General features: G+C 43.5%; 1 protein-coding gene across 2 annotated transcripts in view; it reads left to right on the forward strand.

Annotated features, from left to right (window-relative positions):
• Positions 1 to 16,457, forward strand: part of GRK5 (G protein-coupled receptor kinase 5) — a 638,763-nt gene that overhangs the window by 332,472 nt on the left and 289,834 nt on the right. For both annotated transcript variants that reach the window (XM_086922934.1, XM_086922935.1), the window contains exon 3: positions 1,603 to 1,715. In XM_086922934.1, the coding sequence (XP_086779060.1) occupies positions 1,603 to 1,715 (113 nt within the window). The remainder of the gene's footprint in view (positions 1 to 1,602; positions 1,716 to 16,457) is intronic.

The following is a 16,457-nucleotide window of genomic DNA, read 5'->3' on the forward strand; positions in this document are numbered from 1 at the left end:
TTGCTGCATTTGACTGAGCCTTATGGTAATTCCCTACACGCGTTTTAGCTGATTTTGGTACTAATTATATTTTGCCTTCTGTAATGCACTTGACATTTTAATAAACCTTCATGGTTTCCAACTTTTATGTTGACTGTAGCAGCTTTATTTAATTGATTATGCTGTTTGCTTTATTGACAAATTGGACTTTGTTAGGGGCACATTACCTTATACGTTCTTGAGGCTAAAACTGCCCCATCCTGTGAAGGCACTCAATCTTATTTCCTATCAGATTATCAAAGATAGTGTGCACTTGGCTGCATTGCAAGAAACACACTTCCTGGTCAGAACATGAATATAAACATGAATAGATTCTTTCCACGACAATATCACACTTCCCAATGCCAAATTCAAAATGTGGAGTTGCCTTATTGACACTTAAAAGGGTTAAGTTGACAGCACAGTACAAAGTGGTGTATAGGCAGGGCCGATACCTGTTGGTGATTTGTGCGCATGAAGAAGATCAGAATAGACTCACGTTAATTATTATGGGACTGGTGGCGGGCTATGCTGAGGGAAAATAGTTATTGCAGGGGATTTTAACTTGGTAATGCATGTGGAACTGGACAGATCTCGGGGAGGTTGTGCCAGATTTGCTTGAATATTTTATAGGTCTGTATTTGCTTGATGTTTGGAAGAAGACGCATGATATGAGAACATACTTTTCTCCCATGAACACAGATCATATTCTGGCCGTCATTATGTTATGATGATTAGGGGCCTTTATCAGTGGGTAGTGAACACTACCGTTGGATTGATCACAATCTCAGACCACACACCAGAGTGATAACCTGGACATTAGGGCTACAACACCGCAGGACTGTAAATGGCTTATGGATGGATACTTACTCATCTGTCGAGCTATGCAAAAAATGTTGATCCTTAATTTCCCAAAAACTGCTTAGCATATTTATACCAAATCACAACAAGCACTATTCTTTTCTTGACCAAAATCTATCTTCCTGCCAACTTTGATGTAATTCCATTCAGCGGTTTTTGTGGTAGTGCTCCCTTAAAAGGTTTGTAGAAAAATGCATGGGGATTTTGTTTTGGGACCCCCTTCCCTTTTTCTCTGCCCCCACTTGATGGATCACCCCAAACTTTCCATGAAAAAACTAGCCAAAAAAGAGAATCATTTTGGAAAGTAGTTTGATTTTTCAAACAGTGCCAAAGTTATTAGCAAACCAAAAAAAGGCATTTCCTATGGAAACACAGACCTAAGTATAACTAACATGATTATGAAAATTCCACAGCTCAGGTCCGATTTGTTTTCTATTTAGTAACTGTTATCGCATTGTTTTTCTCTTCAATTATTTTAAGACACTGCAGTATATGCCAGCATAGAAGTCATTGGATACATTAAATAGGGATCTATTTTTACATATAATTGTGAAGCAATGTGTATTTTGTGATAGACATTGATTGAAATGTACCGAAAGTCACATCGATGTTTCAGAGTAAATACAAATATCAGAATTGTGATCATCATTCTGCCTCTGTTGCTTTTGCTAAAATTTCAATGTTTCTGCTCACCGTTCCCTCTCTGCCCTTTTGCATTTGCAGAGAGAAACTACTACAATTTATGTGATAAGCAGCCGATCGGAAGACTTCTCTTCCGCCTGTTCTGTGAGACAAAGCCAGAGTTTGAGTGTTGCATTAATTTCCTCGATGCTGTGGTAAGTTAAAAGGATATCAAGTTATACATGTCTGCTGAAGCCGACCAGACCCATCGTTGCTATCCATTTTCCTGTCTGTTGCAAAACCAGACTTACTGCCTAGCTTATACTTTGCCTTTCAGTCATTTTTTTTAATGTGTGATCTTTTTTTGCCCAACCCCTTGTATCTGAAGGCCATTCCAACTTCCCTCTGCGCTTAGAAAAGCATTATGCTGATCCCTGTATCTCTCTGTACTAGTAATTTCGTTAACCCATGTTCCAGAGAAGGATTGCCCTACTTTGGTGCACGGAAACATGATGCTTGAAAGGTTTTCCGGATATCCACGTTAGGTTTGTTTACATACTATGAATCTAAATGGCAATAAATAATTAAGTCTGCGGGTATCCTGAAAATGTACCTGGCCCTGACCTTATTGAACCAGTTTCAACTTGATTGCTGAAGTGTATGCAGTTTTAAGGCTAATGTGAAGGCGGCAGGAAGCAGAGCAGCTGCACATAGATGGCCGATAGGTGCATTCCCCTCCTGGAGAGGGCACTCCGAGAGATGAGGGCATCCTTTCCCATAATTGCGCCTGCCACTAACAAGGCCAGAGGAGGGCGGGGGCTAGCGTGGCGGGCTGCACTTCTTGATGATTACATTCCTCGTTTGGCCATTTCAGCATGTTTTTCCGCCCGTTTGTGCATTTACGTGACTACGGGAAGTACACTATTTTTGTTGACTGGCCTCTTTTTTTTTCATTTTGTATGAATTAACTGATTTATCTAAAACTATATTGTCTGGGATTCTTGTTTATCTGAGAACAGATTTTTGCATCCACTTAGCGATTGTCATGAAATTTGAGTATTTAGTTTGCAACTGGAACATTTCCAACTCACTAAGCGTGTTGTCTCTTGTTTATATATGTCGTTTATATGTGGTGGTGGTTTATAAATATCGAGGAACTAGTTGGCAGAGATTTTTTTACATGTTGTTTTTTTTTCTTATTTTACGATGGACTGTGTGTTCAAAGTACTTCGTCCAGAGGTCGCCTGGAGTTTCCTGTCTCCATTTTGTGTACTTTGATTAACCCTGGGCGTAGTTTGCGTAGTAGCGCTACGTATAGCTACGCGAAGTGCACTCCCCACTACACACTCTTCGCGTACCTACGCGAACTGCGTAGTGCGGTAGGGGAGTGCTGTTAGCAATGATTGCACAGTGCTGGATGCTTGTCCGCACTGTGCAATCATTACGAACGGCATCATGCACAGTGCAAAGCGGTCGTTTTCTGCCGCTCGAGTAGATTTGTACTCGAGCAGCAGCTTTCTCAACGTTGACTGGTAGTTTCTCATTGCGAGTGGTTACGAGCATACGCTACCACTCTCAATGATAAACCTGACCTCCCCGCGTTGGGAATCTCGCCGGCAGGTTTATTTTCCAGGCTCATGATTGGCAACTTGGTGTTGCCGATGCCGAACGAGGAAAAAGTCTCACCGGGATTTTGATTTTGCTCGCTTGCAGTCGCCAACTTGCCGTTGAGGACCGTGAGCGAGCAAAAACAGATCACTCAAATTATTTAAGTATTAATTATTTAAAAAAATTAAAAGCCATTGTTATTTGTAATATCAATACTTCTAAGTCACGTAAATACAAAGCATGTTGCATTACAAATGCTATAGGTGTCACATTTGTGAAAGTTATAACTATTGGCATTGTAATTGACAAAGTTATTAATTTAGCTATTTTAAAAAATAACACATAAATAAAAAAAAATCATTTGTAAGACCAATAGCTCAAACTCTTCTAATGCGAGCCCTATTGCATTTCCAATACTTGTTTTTTTAGCAGCTGTGGCCGCTAGGACTGCCCAAGAGCAGGACACCTGCACCCCCTAACCCACCTTCGGATGTAAACAGAACCAAGGTTGATATGGTGAGCAGAGAGAGTTTTGACAAATGACTGTGATCTATGGACCAAGGATACCTCCCAGGTCATTTGGTGCTCTGTCTTCTTTCTCTAAGTTTGCTCTGGGGAAAGCCAACCAAGTTGCCATTTGAATCCACTTAGCAGCCAGCCGAGTTCCAGAAACTTCATACCCTTGATTAGACGATTTCCCCTAAGGGTTAGGCCCTTAAGGGTATCGAAGATATTAGAGGTCATAGGAAGGTGTGATTGAGAACCTTACCTTTACCCAGGTAATCTTACATGCAGAGGAGGTATACGGTGAAGTTTCTCATGTACAGGTTGAGTGGAAAATGCATTAGTGGGGGTGGTTCCCCTCGGTATGAGTGCAGAAATATTTGAAAAGGGTTGGTTGCCCTTCTGGTCTAGGAGTTGTGGCTTCTCCACCCAAAGTCATAGGTAAGTGTAACTGTAAAGCAGCTAGATGAAGCACAGCTGGGCACCCACCCTCCCTTCAGGGAGAGCCAATGAGCTAAATGTTGTCAAAGGTCACTATGCGTACTCTCTTGTGGTTGAAAGAATGACATGAGCTCACCAAAAAGACTTGAAATTATAATTTTCTGAGAATGGTTAGTTTGAAACTAATCACCTGCAGTATTTGTGAACATGCATGAATGAATGAATGAGGCCACTTTGACCAGTAGAGCGTGAGGCACTGAATGAACCATAAGAGCGTGCAATTTATAAAGTCAGTTAGAGCAAGGAAAAGGAACAGGTGGGTAAGGTGTTAGCTGGTATAAAAAAAAGAAGCTTTGCAGAGGCGAAAAGAGAGTTGGCGTGGAAGAAAATGGGTTGTGCCCCTCTTTGGTTCTTCTTCGGTTGCTGAAGGACCAGAAGAAGATGAGGACTGTTTTTTTTGAAGATTTGTTGAATGTTCACTAACCAGCAGAACCTTATGTGCCAAAAGGGTGTTGGAGAAACTTCGGGAAGAGCAAAGGTAACCATTGGCATGGTAAGTCAGATGGTCAAGAAGTGGATCTGCATTGGAAGGATTCGGCATAGATGATTTGATTCACTTGGTATTACAAGCTAGTATTCGAACATCAGTGGCATATCATCAGTGTGCTATGGTAGCGGGACAGCTAGAAGTGGATTTACAAAAAAGAAGAATGTGTCAGTCATGTGTTACATTTGAGTGAGACTAAGGTGAAGAAAGAAATTGGTGATGTTGTGGCATTGGTTAGAGAAATATTTGGAAAAGGGAAGAAAGCTGGTGGGATGTAGAAAGTTTGAAAAGAGAGTGGAGTAAGGAGTCGCCAGAAAACAGGCGGCATAGTCTGATGATGACATTCCAGGAATGCATTTACTTGAATGGACAGAGGAATATTCACTGAGTCCAAAATTTGCAGTCTTGCAGAAAACATTTGCCCAACCAGCTATGTTAACTGCCCCACCTGCTGCTCCATTCCCCGATTGTAGCACCAACTCCATTATATATGACGGCACTGCTCCATACTCCCTCTGCTACGGTGCCTGCAGCTCAGCCAGTGTCTGTGCTAAACAATGATTTTGCCTATTTCGTTGCTACATTGGGTATCTTGATGGGCCCAGACTACAACCAACAGGGCTATCCATGGGGCGGGGGGGGAATGCCTGTTTGCAAACTCCTAAGCTCCCAGTAAATCAGGAAGGCCCACGCGAAAGGGAGAGTGAATGGACACCTTGTGGATTTCTTGAATGATTCTGGTGTTGCATGTTCCAGAAGTACCCCATTTACCCCTCTCAGGAAAATTAGTGTAATTGGTCTGCATTTCCAATTCTGTTATAACTCATCCCATTTCAAACCCTGTCCTGGTGACTAGAGGTCCCGTCACGGAACAACATGATTTTTTACTCGGTTATATCCAGCCCAGTGAATTTGCTGGGAAGGCATTGATTGTACAAAATGAATTGTATTGCGTTTTGTACTCCAGATGGGGTGTTTGTACAAAGAAGAGATGATGATGCACATTTATAAAGTGATGAATTGGATGATGATGTAGATTTGAATGAAACATCTGAAGATTTGTGCAATATAGTTCCGACTGGATTCTGGGCAGTGAAGGGTGGAGAAATGATGTACGGTGCCCAGCCAGTACATGTAAGGTTGAGGGATGATGCAAGATGACTACAAATTCCTCAATAGAAATTGCCACATGAAGCTCAGGCGGGAATTTAGCCAGTAAACTAAGACTTCCTTAGGCAGGTTTTTATTAGACTAATATCATAAAGCCCATGTCCCACCCCTTCTCCCTTTGTGCAAATCTGATGGTGTATCTTGAAAAATGGTCCACGATTTGAGAGCAAAGAACAATATGGTGATCACCAATTTCCAGCATGTTCCAAACCCTGGAGTGAATATGTCACAGATTACTACATTGGCAGAATGGTCCATTGTGTTACATCTCTGTTCTGCATTTTTATCAATAGCATTGCATGCAGTCAAATTTGTTATTAAAATCAAAAATGTATTTTGATGGCATAGAAACCCACAAAGGTATACTGAATCACCATCTATTTCCTCCCAAGCTATTCACAAAGACCTAGAATCTTTGTATCCTGCTCATGGATCTATGTTGGTTCAGTACATTGAGGAAATGTCATTTTCCTTGCCTATGAGGGAGGCATGTAAATGGGAAACTGCTGCTTTGATGAATTGGTTGGCTTACGTGTCACAAGGTCTCTCTTGCAAAACTCCAATATCGTTAGTCTAAAGTAATATATTTAGGGCCCGAATTAGAAAAAAGTACAAGGAAGATGTCTCAGGAGTGGATGATAGCTGTGTTGTAGATGCTCTCACCCCTCAGAGAGAGAAAGCGAGAGAGCGCGAGAGAGGGAGGTGAGGATATCCCTTCCTATGGTGGGATACTGCAAGCAGTGTATTCCAAATTTTACCCTTGTACTAAACCTGCTTCAGCGATTGACAAAGGAGGATATCCATGATTCGCTGCTCTGGTTAAAGGATTGTCCGAAGTAATTACTAGAGCTTAAACTTGCTTTGTGTTCATCTACAGTCTAGGTATGACAAATTATAATAAATAATGTTTTCTATACTGAGAGGGAAAGGTGCAGTTTGTCAGTGCTAACACAACACCATGGTGAGCAATAACACCCAGTTGCATACTTTCAGCATCCTTGGATCCTGTAGCGGCAGCTCTTCAGCATGCTTAAGAGCCATTGCCGCAGCAGCAGTGCCTGTGGAGCACTCCAATAATGTGGTGTTGGAGCATCCTGTGGCATTCTATATTTCCCATTGAGTTAAAATTTTGTTAACACAATGTAAAACACATTTGACAGATACCCCATTTATGAAATAACCTGCTCAAGGCATATGAGCTGTAGATCGTATACTTATGCATAGATCGCCATCTGGTGTGGGCTTGGATGTTTGCACTTTGTTTTTGTCTTGGAAGAAGTCTTTGTAGTCACAAGGTGGTTGACTCCTCCTTAGGACGATAGTGCTCATGGGCATCAACTCCATCTCCAGGTTGGTTTTTCCGCCATCGGGTTCGGATGTGATTTGCTTCGCTCCGGGTCAGTGCCGGTTTCGAACCCCCGTCAACGTGCAATCTCGCTCCACTCGACGGTATTGTCTCGATCGCGTTCCCCTTTCGATGCGTATCTTTAAAGACAAACTCCTCGATCGTCGACTTGGGCCTATCTGCGCCGACCACACCTCCAGTCAACCTTTCAAAAGATGCCCTGGGTGTGGTGCTAAGTTCCCACACAGGGACTTGCACCAGGTTTGTAATCTCTGCCTCACTCCGGAGTACGAAGACAGAAACTGTGAGGCCTGTGCATCGTTCAGGTCGAAGAAAAGCATCCGTGATCGTCGGGCTCGATGTCACAAAATGTCTCACGGAGGTGGTCTAGGCTAGTAATCACCATTACAACAGCCCAGAAATAACACTCAATAATTGATTGTCCAGTCTGTACTTTGCTTTATAAAAGTAAGAGTACATTTATTAAACACAAACACTACCTAATACTATGCACCAAATTACAAATATACATAAGCTGTTGGAATTACTTTGTGACATTGCATAACATCTCCACCCCTCCCTCAGGGGACGGGTGGGGTCTAGTACCACCACTCCCATGTATGCACATCATCTTACCCCCTAATGCAGTGGGATGACCCAACCTGGAGCGAGGGCTGGCCCACGGGCACCCACCCCTTCATCTCAACAAGCATTAAACAAGCATTGGAAATGCAATAGGTCTCGCATTAGGAAAGTTTGAGCAATTGGTATTGTAAATGACACTTTTTTTATTTATGTGTTGGTTTTGTAACTAGCAAAAGTAATAGCTATGTCAGTTACAATGTCAATAGTTTTAACTTTCGCAAATGTGACACCTATAGCATTTGTAATGCAATGTGTGTTGTCTTTACGTGACTTAGATGTATTGATATTGCAAATAACAATGGCTTTTAATTTTGTAAATAATGCTGGTATCACTGGGCGCGGATTGTATGGCTTGCACATTGGCAATATTTTGATGGGGATACCCATGCCAGCATCTACATTGTTTACAAGTTGGGTCTGTCCATTGATGCACATACTCCCTTGAAAGTTTTGACAACAATCGTCCTGCCCTAAACGCAGACTGCTTCCTTGTGGCCCAAAGCAACTTCTAGATTGTTTTTATTGTTGGTAGTGCTCTAGACTGCAAGGGATGTCCCATCTACTCGTAATTGTTGGCGTTGCTGACATAAATGTTATTAATACCGATGTCTGCCATTGCTTCTAAGAATGAGAATAATTTCGAGCATAGGAATATGACCTGTTAGTAAATGACCCTTGTGTACATAATACACCACACGGCACTTGGCTCTTGCTGCCTAAACAAAGTGCTCTCATTGCACCACACGTTACAGCGGACTGTTATTTTTCATTCTTATAGTTGCCGAAGCGCTTTGAAGCAGTCTCCGACAACGGCAGCGCTTCGTAAGGCAGACAGAACACGAGAAATACATTAAATTACAAAAGAGAGTAAATGAATTAAGTGGCGCACTTTAATGGCAATGGGCTCTCCTCGCAGTATCTTTTGGATAGCGGGAGGGCATTATTATTGTGTCCAAAAGATGGCCGATAATGGAATTTTTAAAAAGCTCTTGTTATTTGTGGTAATTTTACGCTTTTCTTCTGTCTTTGATGCCGAGGACGCCAGGGCTCGGCCACTGTTTCTCAATGTTAAAAAAATAAGTGATTTTAACCGAGACAACTGTCTGTCGGTTGTTGCTTATTTTGGAGGAAAGCACTTTATTTCGGATTTTTTTCATGCGATTTGCTAAACCTCATGCTGAGTTGCGTGTGAAGCATCCCTGTGAACCGCCGTGCAGGGTGATAAACTCGCGGTGTACGGGGACACCTCTTAAATAATGCGTCCCAAGTCCCCAACAATGTGCAATGACACCAGAAACACGAGCCCAGCGTGAGATGGGCATTTAGCTGAGCAGTGACTCTAGGGACGGGGATATCCGAGGACAATCCCAGCTTCCCCACTGGATCGTGTGATCGTCCATCAGTTTACTTTAGATCGAAAAATTATCTACCAAAGGACCCAGTTTAGCAGATTTGTGTACGTCCGAAATAAGCGCAAAGCTGGCGTTCAGCTATTTAAAATCTGCATATTTACATTTATAGGTATTCTAAGCTCATTTTGCGCCTTTGGAAATCGCTTTAGTGCATAATCCAAATTAGGAATTTATTTATTTATATAAGGACCACTTTAATCGGGTTGGCCGTTCCCCAAAGAGACAAAGTGTTTAGAAATCTGTATCCGAAGAGAATGATGTCACGCCTGTGCAGTGTGCGCACTAATTCACGGGTGTGAGATTTCGTCGAATTGCAGCTTTTTTTACTAAACCAGTGGGAATTCTACTTTTTACCAATTAGTGAAAGTGTAATTATACATATAGTGACCCCAGCGTGTGTAACGTTTAGCGCTTGTGCTACTGCGGTGTTATGCATTATTATATTTCAAAAAGCTTTGAAAGGATTGGCTGAATCAAAACAACCCAATCTGTCCAGAACTTTAAAAAAAAACACATTTCCAGGGGGTTTGAGGCAATGTCTGCAAACTGCGGGCAGAGAGAATGTGCGAAATGTAAAGCACGACACGGCAGGCAGGGGAGGGGGCGGAGTGGGGAGAGGGAACAGACGGAGGGAAGGCAGATAAGGGGAGGGGGGAGGAGAAATGCGACACGGCGGGCAGGGGAGGGGGCGGAGCGGGGGCCTGGAGTGCGGCTGAGGGAACTGATGTGCACGCGCTTTTAAGCTCAATGCGCATGCGCATTGAGCTTAAAAGTCACGGGCACTGCAAGCAATCGCCACGATTCCTTGCAAGTTGGATAAAGAGTGGATAAGCCCCCATAATCTCGCTTGCTCGATGCGCATGCGCATCGACAGGCGAGACCTAAAAAGGCACACCTGCCCTGGGGACACATAACCCTGACTGATCATCTCATACTGACCATACAGTAGACACCTCTACATCTTAGTGGCTAACAGTCTGGGTTGTTCTTCCCCTAATGCAGTAGCAAGAATACATGTTTGGGTCATCACTTTAAATGAGGTACTCATCATAGCTGATAACAGTTGTAAAGCACTGCAATTAAAGCCCCTAAAAGGTATCACAGTTGAATCACAAGATTAAGCATATACAGCCAGACACCTTAGCAGGAATGTCTGGTAACATAACCCCACTTGGCTTATGATTTCCCCCTACACAAGTACTTCACATTACACATGTGACTTTCTGCTGTTGATGCTGGGCCATTGAGGGGTTATTCTTTCCAAGTCCCCAGAGACTTAGGGAGGGACTTTCTGCCTTCATGCTGGGAGAGACTGTGTTGCTCCTGCAGCCCCCCTGCACCCTAGCACACACCTGGTGGTGACCCCGTTCTCCTGGGTCCACCACACGCCGAGGACGATCCGCTTATCCCTTGCAGGCCAATCTAGGCCTGCAAGGCATTATGGGGCGATTCGATCCAGCCCGCGCATATTATAGCAGCGGCTCCCCCGCTGTTCCGGGGAGAGCCTTACTGCACCGCTGGCGACCCCATGCGTCGTCAGGCCCGGGTGAGTGATGGCCTGGTCCCACCTGGGCCCCTGCACCTCCTTTCCCACTCGGGGTCCAGGTCTCACCAAGGAACCCCGCACAGAAGGCTCGCTGGGGAGCCACTCGAGGAGCACAACCACGGTGGCTCCCGCCGACTCCCTGCTCGGCCCACACCCTCGGAGCGGCTATTTTGACCTGCCCACTCCGGCGGGCAGACACAGAGGCGATCTCCTCGGCAGGTCTTCGGGGGAGTGAGATGGCACTCCCCCTGTCTTCCCGCTGCCTTGGGGGAGTGTGCCGGCACTCGCCCCACCTACTCCTTCCAGTCAGGGGCCATCTAAATGGGGAGTACGACGGCACTCTCCGGCTTTGCTTCGTTTTTGCTGGGGGCAAGGGTGGGCTCCTGGCACCCCACAGGGGCAGGTTTACTTCTGCAATTAGGGGCCTGGAGATGGGATCCCGGACCACGCTCACCATTCCCTAGGTGGTTTGACGGCGCTCCCTGATCTCCATTTTTCGTCGGGCCAGGGTGGGCTCCTGGCACGCCACTGGTAATTTTCACGGGACCATGATGGCCCCCCAGGCTTAAGTTCTGCTGGGGGCAGCCCCCAAGACCTATACCACCCGGGGGCATTTTCTGGACCGGCGGCGGTGCCCCACGCGCTATGTCGTTGGTCAGCCAAAGGCCTCCTACCTTCTGGGGGGCATATCGCTCCCCCCAGGGGACCGATCTTCCCAATCTTGGCCTCTTCTTGCTCCTGGTGGCGCTCCCCAGCCACTGGGAGCACTTTCCTTTGCCCTCTTGATCTCCAGGAGGGTTAATGCTGCAGTCATAAGTATACGAATCTACAGCTCTACATGCCAAGAACAGATGCATACTGGTAAGTAGCCTTTTCCTTATTGCCACTCCCACCATATCAGTAAATAGGTGCCAAGTTTTGTTGCCACATTGTTGCTTTTGCCTTCCCTGCAAGATGTTGATCACAATTATGTACAGGTGATAGAATTGTGTAAAGATGAGCCCATGGAACATTATGTTGATATGTTATTCATGGATAATAACATATGAGACAAGTTCAGGGATGCCAAATCAAATTCCATACATAGATGTGTAGATGACATAGGTGAAGTACTCCGATCCCCAGAGGCTAGGCACTCCATTTATGATATTAGCATTCAAGATAGGCCCCTTACAATTTAGATCACACAAAGGAAGCAAAGGGATTGCCTAATCACACTAACACTAGAGCTGGAGAACAGGACATGTTCTCCAAAGCTAGGAAACTCCGAGCAACAGAGCTTGAGCGAATACAGTTTCACGGAACACATGGCCAGCCAGACTCTAGGATAGGCTCTTGTGAGGCTGTGGGATATTTGACACTACATGATTAGCCAGTGCATCAGATGAGCATTCAATCAGTTATGTGCACCACAGATCTCACCCCTAGTGAGATAGTTGCTGAAAAAGAGAATATTTTGCACAGTGTTGTCATATATGGATAATTTGGCAGAATGGACTGAAGGGCTAGCTCCGGAGATTAGTCCGTGACCCCAAGAAGGGTCCTTTGATCCATGTGACAGGGCAAGTACTGAGGATGCCCCTGATAAGCAAGGGGTCTGGGGTACCCCCCTATGTTCCTTGGCCACAGGTGGGCAAGGAGAATCTTAATAAATTGTTAATGCCGCTTACAGAGGGAACAGGGAAATGGATTATAGCTTTTGAAAAGCAAACTGCAGGCATCACCTTGACAGTAGGAGACATTACATGTTTGCTTAGCTCTCTTATAGGAGATAAAACAGACACTGTTCTTCAGAAAGCTGCAGTGAGAAATGTTACTCTCACTGAGATTAGATATGATGGATCTCCATTTAACTTAGTTTGGACAGTTGTTTGGGAAAAGTTGAGGATAATCTATCCTGACAGGCCAGGCACTTGGCCCATCATGGCTCAATCAATGCATCAAAATGAGGACCATGCTCAGTTTCTCAGCAGTATCAAAGAAAAGTGGACCCAAGAAGTAGGTGTGGGTTGGGAAGTAACAGGAGGCAATGCCATATCATTTTACAAGGTAGTGAAGAAAGGGTTACCCTCTGATGTACAGGACAATGTTGATAATGTAGTGGCATTGGAAACCAAGCCCTAGATAGAGATACCGGCACATATAATTAAACTTTATAAGAAAGAGAAGGAGAGAAATAAGCATGAAGTGACAGAGCAAGCAGCAACAACGTTAGTGCAGCAAATGCTGGTAAAGAAAGGAGCAGTGGTTGAAGCTGTAGTAGCAGTCACCACTCAGATGACTGCAGTGTCTGTGGGATCGGTCGCAGGGACCACCCAATAACAGTACCCATAATATCAGATTAATGTAAGGGCACAAGGAAGTTGTAGAGGAGGAGGAGGAATAGGAAGAGGCAGGATAGGTCCCCACATGATGGACCAAGTATTACATTACTGTCACGGATATGGACATTTTTGGCTGACATTGCAGAAGTAAGAGATGGAATGAACAAAATGGAAGGACAGGAGTTAACAACCAAACTAAAAAATAGCAGTACAGTCAACTCCACAAATAATATATGTACCTCACATACCAACAAAAAACGTGCAGCAATCAGTGATACCTCAAGCACAGCAAGTGCTACCACAGCACAGTTACTAAGAACCCACAATGGTGACTCCACCTCAAAGTGGACAAGGAAGTGTGATTGTGTGAGGAGGGATTTCTCCCCAAACAAATTATGTGGGAGGATACACAGAGTGAAGGTTCTCACAGAGTATGTCCATGTGTCCTGGATTGTCAGTGATGCACAAGACAGATGAATACCCCACTGTGACGGTAGCTATCAATAATATGAGGGTTGCGTTCCTCGTAGATACGGGAGCAACTCGATCATGTATTAGAGAGGGAAACTTTCCAATCTCTAATAGATCAATGGGCACACACGGATTTCCCTGGAAAGTAATGAGGGTTCCATTTACTAAACCAGTAGAGATGGAAATAAGGGGAGGTACACTGATTGCGGTTTCCTGTTTTCTGAAACGGAGGATACAGAGAAACTCCGTTCCAGCTCACAGTTCAAAGTCCCTAAGGTTTCTGTAATAGCGTAAACATTTCCCAAAATAATACAAAATTACATACATGTAGAAGTTTAAAAAAATACTTTATTGGTTTATATGTCTCATAAAGCTTTTTTCAACTAAAAGAATGAACATTATGATGTGAAAATAATAATTCATGAGCAGTACAATGCCTGTTTAAATTCTCCTTAAAAGAAATTCACAATTTGCATTTGATTGAAGCAGCCTAACTAAAGCAACCCCAATGCATTTCGGGTTAAATAACCCTTCTTCAGGGAAAATTTGTTTAGTGTGCCAGTAATACAAGTTTACATCAGTCTTCTGTAGCCTCCTGCCGTAACAATAAAAATAGAGAATGACAAAGTATTAGTACCTTGTGATGAATCGGTGTAATACATAGATATTACGGTATCTGTGTCCACGCAAACTGTGACCATTCATGTGCCAACACAAAACATACTCCAGACCTTGTGAATGTGACTCAAGCTTCACCTAGTGCAAAAGTGACGTATGTGTGCAAGTGCTCATGAAATACATCTAGACACAGAAAACATCAGGGAAAAACTTGTGTGAAATTCCGTGTAATTTCACAAGTGCGAAACTCTCAAGTATAGTAACCAAATATAAAAAGCCAATTGCCTGAATACCTCGAGAGTTCAAATTGCCAGCTTCCTATCACGGTGGAAGCATGTTGTTAGCTAGGTGGGGAACCACCCGTAAGCCTCAATGCAGTGCTCAGCTGATCACAAAGTGTGCTGAGAAGATAAAGTTCTTACCGAAAAAGTGCTTGTTCCACTGTGGAATCCGTAAACAAATCCAAACTACTTAGTCTCAATCTGCAAGACGATTGCAGTCTCAATCATATAAACAAAAGTGAAACCATAAAATACTGTTCGGGATTCCCCCATACAAAATTCAAATTGTATGCCTTACCCAAAGGATGCGGCTCAATCTGATAACGAAATCTGAAACAACAAGTGCACGCTTGTTACTCAGCGATACGCTTCTTAATATCACAACTGTCTCGCTGCAAAATGCGGTGAACTTGCGCAACTCACCAGCGTATGACGTAACGTCATCCTCAATCACTTGACCCCTTGGTGAAGGCAGGGCATCACGCTTCCTTATGTATCAACCCTAGACACTCCCCGAAGAGGTACTCAGTGTGAGATTCAAAAAGTCCACTAACTTTATCAATAAAGACAGGACAAGCTTCCAGCTAATAATAAGGGGGATTTAAAAATACAAACGGTGTGCATCAAGAGAATAGTGTGTAAATGCAAACGGTAAATGTGAACTAACTAAAATATAAGTGACACAGGAGCAATAGGAACTCTGATGTATGGGATGGGTCTAACGTGTGTGCAAAATTAATGGTGTGACAGTGAATGCGGACACAGATGTACAATCCCATAAAAGCGCAGAGAAACACCTGTAATACAATATTCACAGAAATGAAAAGTCTTTCTATAAGAGGCATAACATTTCATAATGGTCATTAAGACCTTTGTGTCTTAGAGTTACGAGGTAGTTAAGTGTGAAATTCTATCCCTGTACGGGCAATGATTTTCTCTAGAACGGTAAATCTGAGTTGTGGAATCGTGTGATGTGTATCAATCATGTGTGTGGCTAAACATGAATTCCTGTTGTTTGTGTGGATCATGCTTTTGTGTTCAACTATTCTTACTGGGAAACAGGTAAATGTCTCATCAGAGATAAGGGATGGAAACTGGCAAAGTGAAGAGCGTTGTTTCTGTCAGTAGGTTTTTTGTAGACCGAAGTTTGCAAACCTATTTCAGTGTTCAAAAAATGAATCCTGTGTTTATGGATGTTATAAGTGAATTGAATGTGAGGGTTACACTGGTTAAGTGTGTGAATGTTGTCCTCAAGTTCCTGACGATCCCCTTTCCAAATCACCAGTACATCATCAATCAAGCACATATAGGCCACAGTATGCTTTTGCCATGCCTCATTGTAAAGAATGAACATGTGTTCAAAGTATACCATGTATATAGGCTTTCCTGGAAGGCCCATGGATGTTCCGGTTCTTTGTAAAAAATAATTCCCATTCCATGAAAAATAACTGTGATATAGTGAAAACTGGAGTAATTGTAATAAGAAGACTCCATTCAAATCATCATTTGGATTAGTCCACAATCTCCACTATACAGCCTCCAAGCCCTCCCCATGGGGGATCGAAATGTATACGGTAACTACAACAATGGTGCATAGCCTTATGTCCTTCTGCAGCTGCCCCAGCTAATCTGTTAAGGGGAGATCTTATTGTTGAAGTTAAATATGACCATTCATTTTGAGTCTGATGGTACCATGATTTGTTCAACCCCTGAAGTTTCACCTTCCAGGATTATGGCAGTAACAGTAGATTCCTCTACTGTCGATCAAATGAAGGTGTGACCTGCTGATATGGAAGCATTTACTACAGCAGTATATACCATCATAGCTGAGACATCAGAGTTACTAGGAATGGAGTTCCAGTAACCCAAATATTTCCCTTTCCGACGACTAAGTTAATCTTGCAAATAGATGCCTTAGAGGTAACAGCAACCTTTGGTGCTCTGATAGCCAGTGACCATAACCATGTTTTATGGGCATGCGTTATATTCATTGAGCCAGATAAAATGCTTAGGGAAATATTGTATGATCAACTGTTTGACGATAC

The sequence above is a fragment of the Lissotriton vulgaris genome, chromosome 5, assembly GCF_964263255.1.
Source record: "Lissotriton vulgaris chromosome 5, aLisVul1.2, whole genome shotgun sequence".
In the NCBI taxonomy this organism is placed as follows: domain Eukaryota; kingdom Metazoa; phylum Chordata; class Amphibia; order Caudata; family Salamandridae; genus Lissotriton; species Lissotriton vulgaris.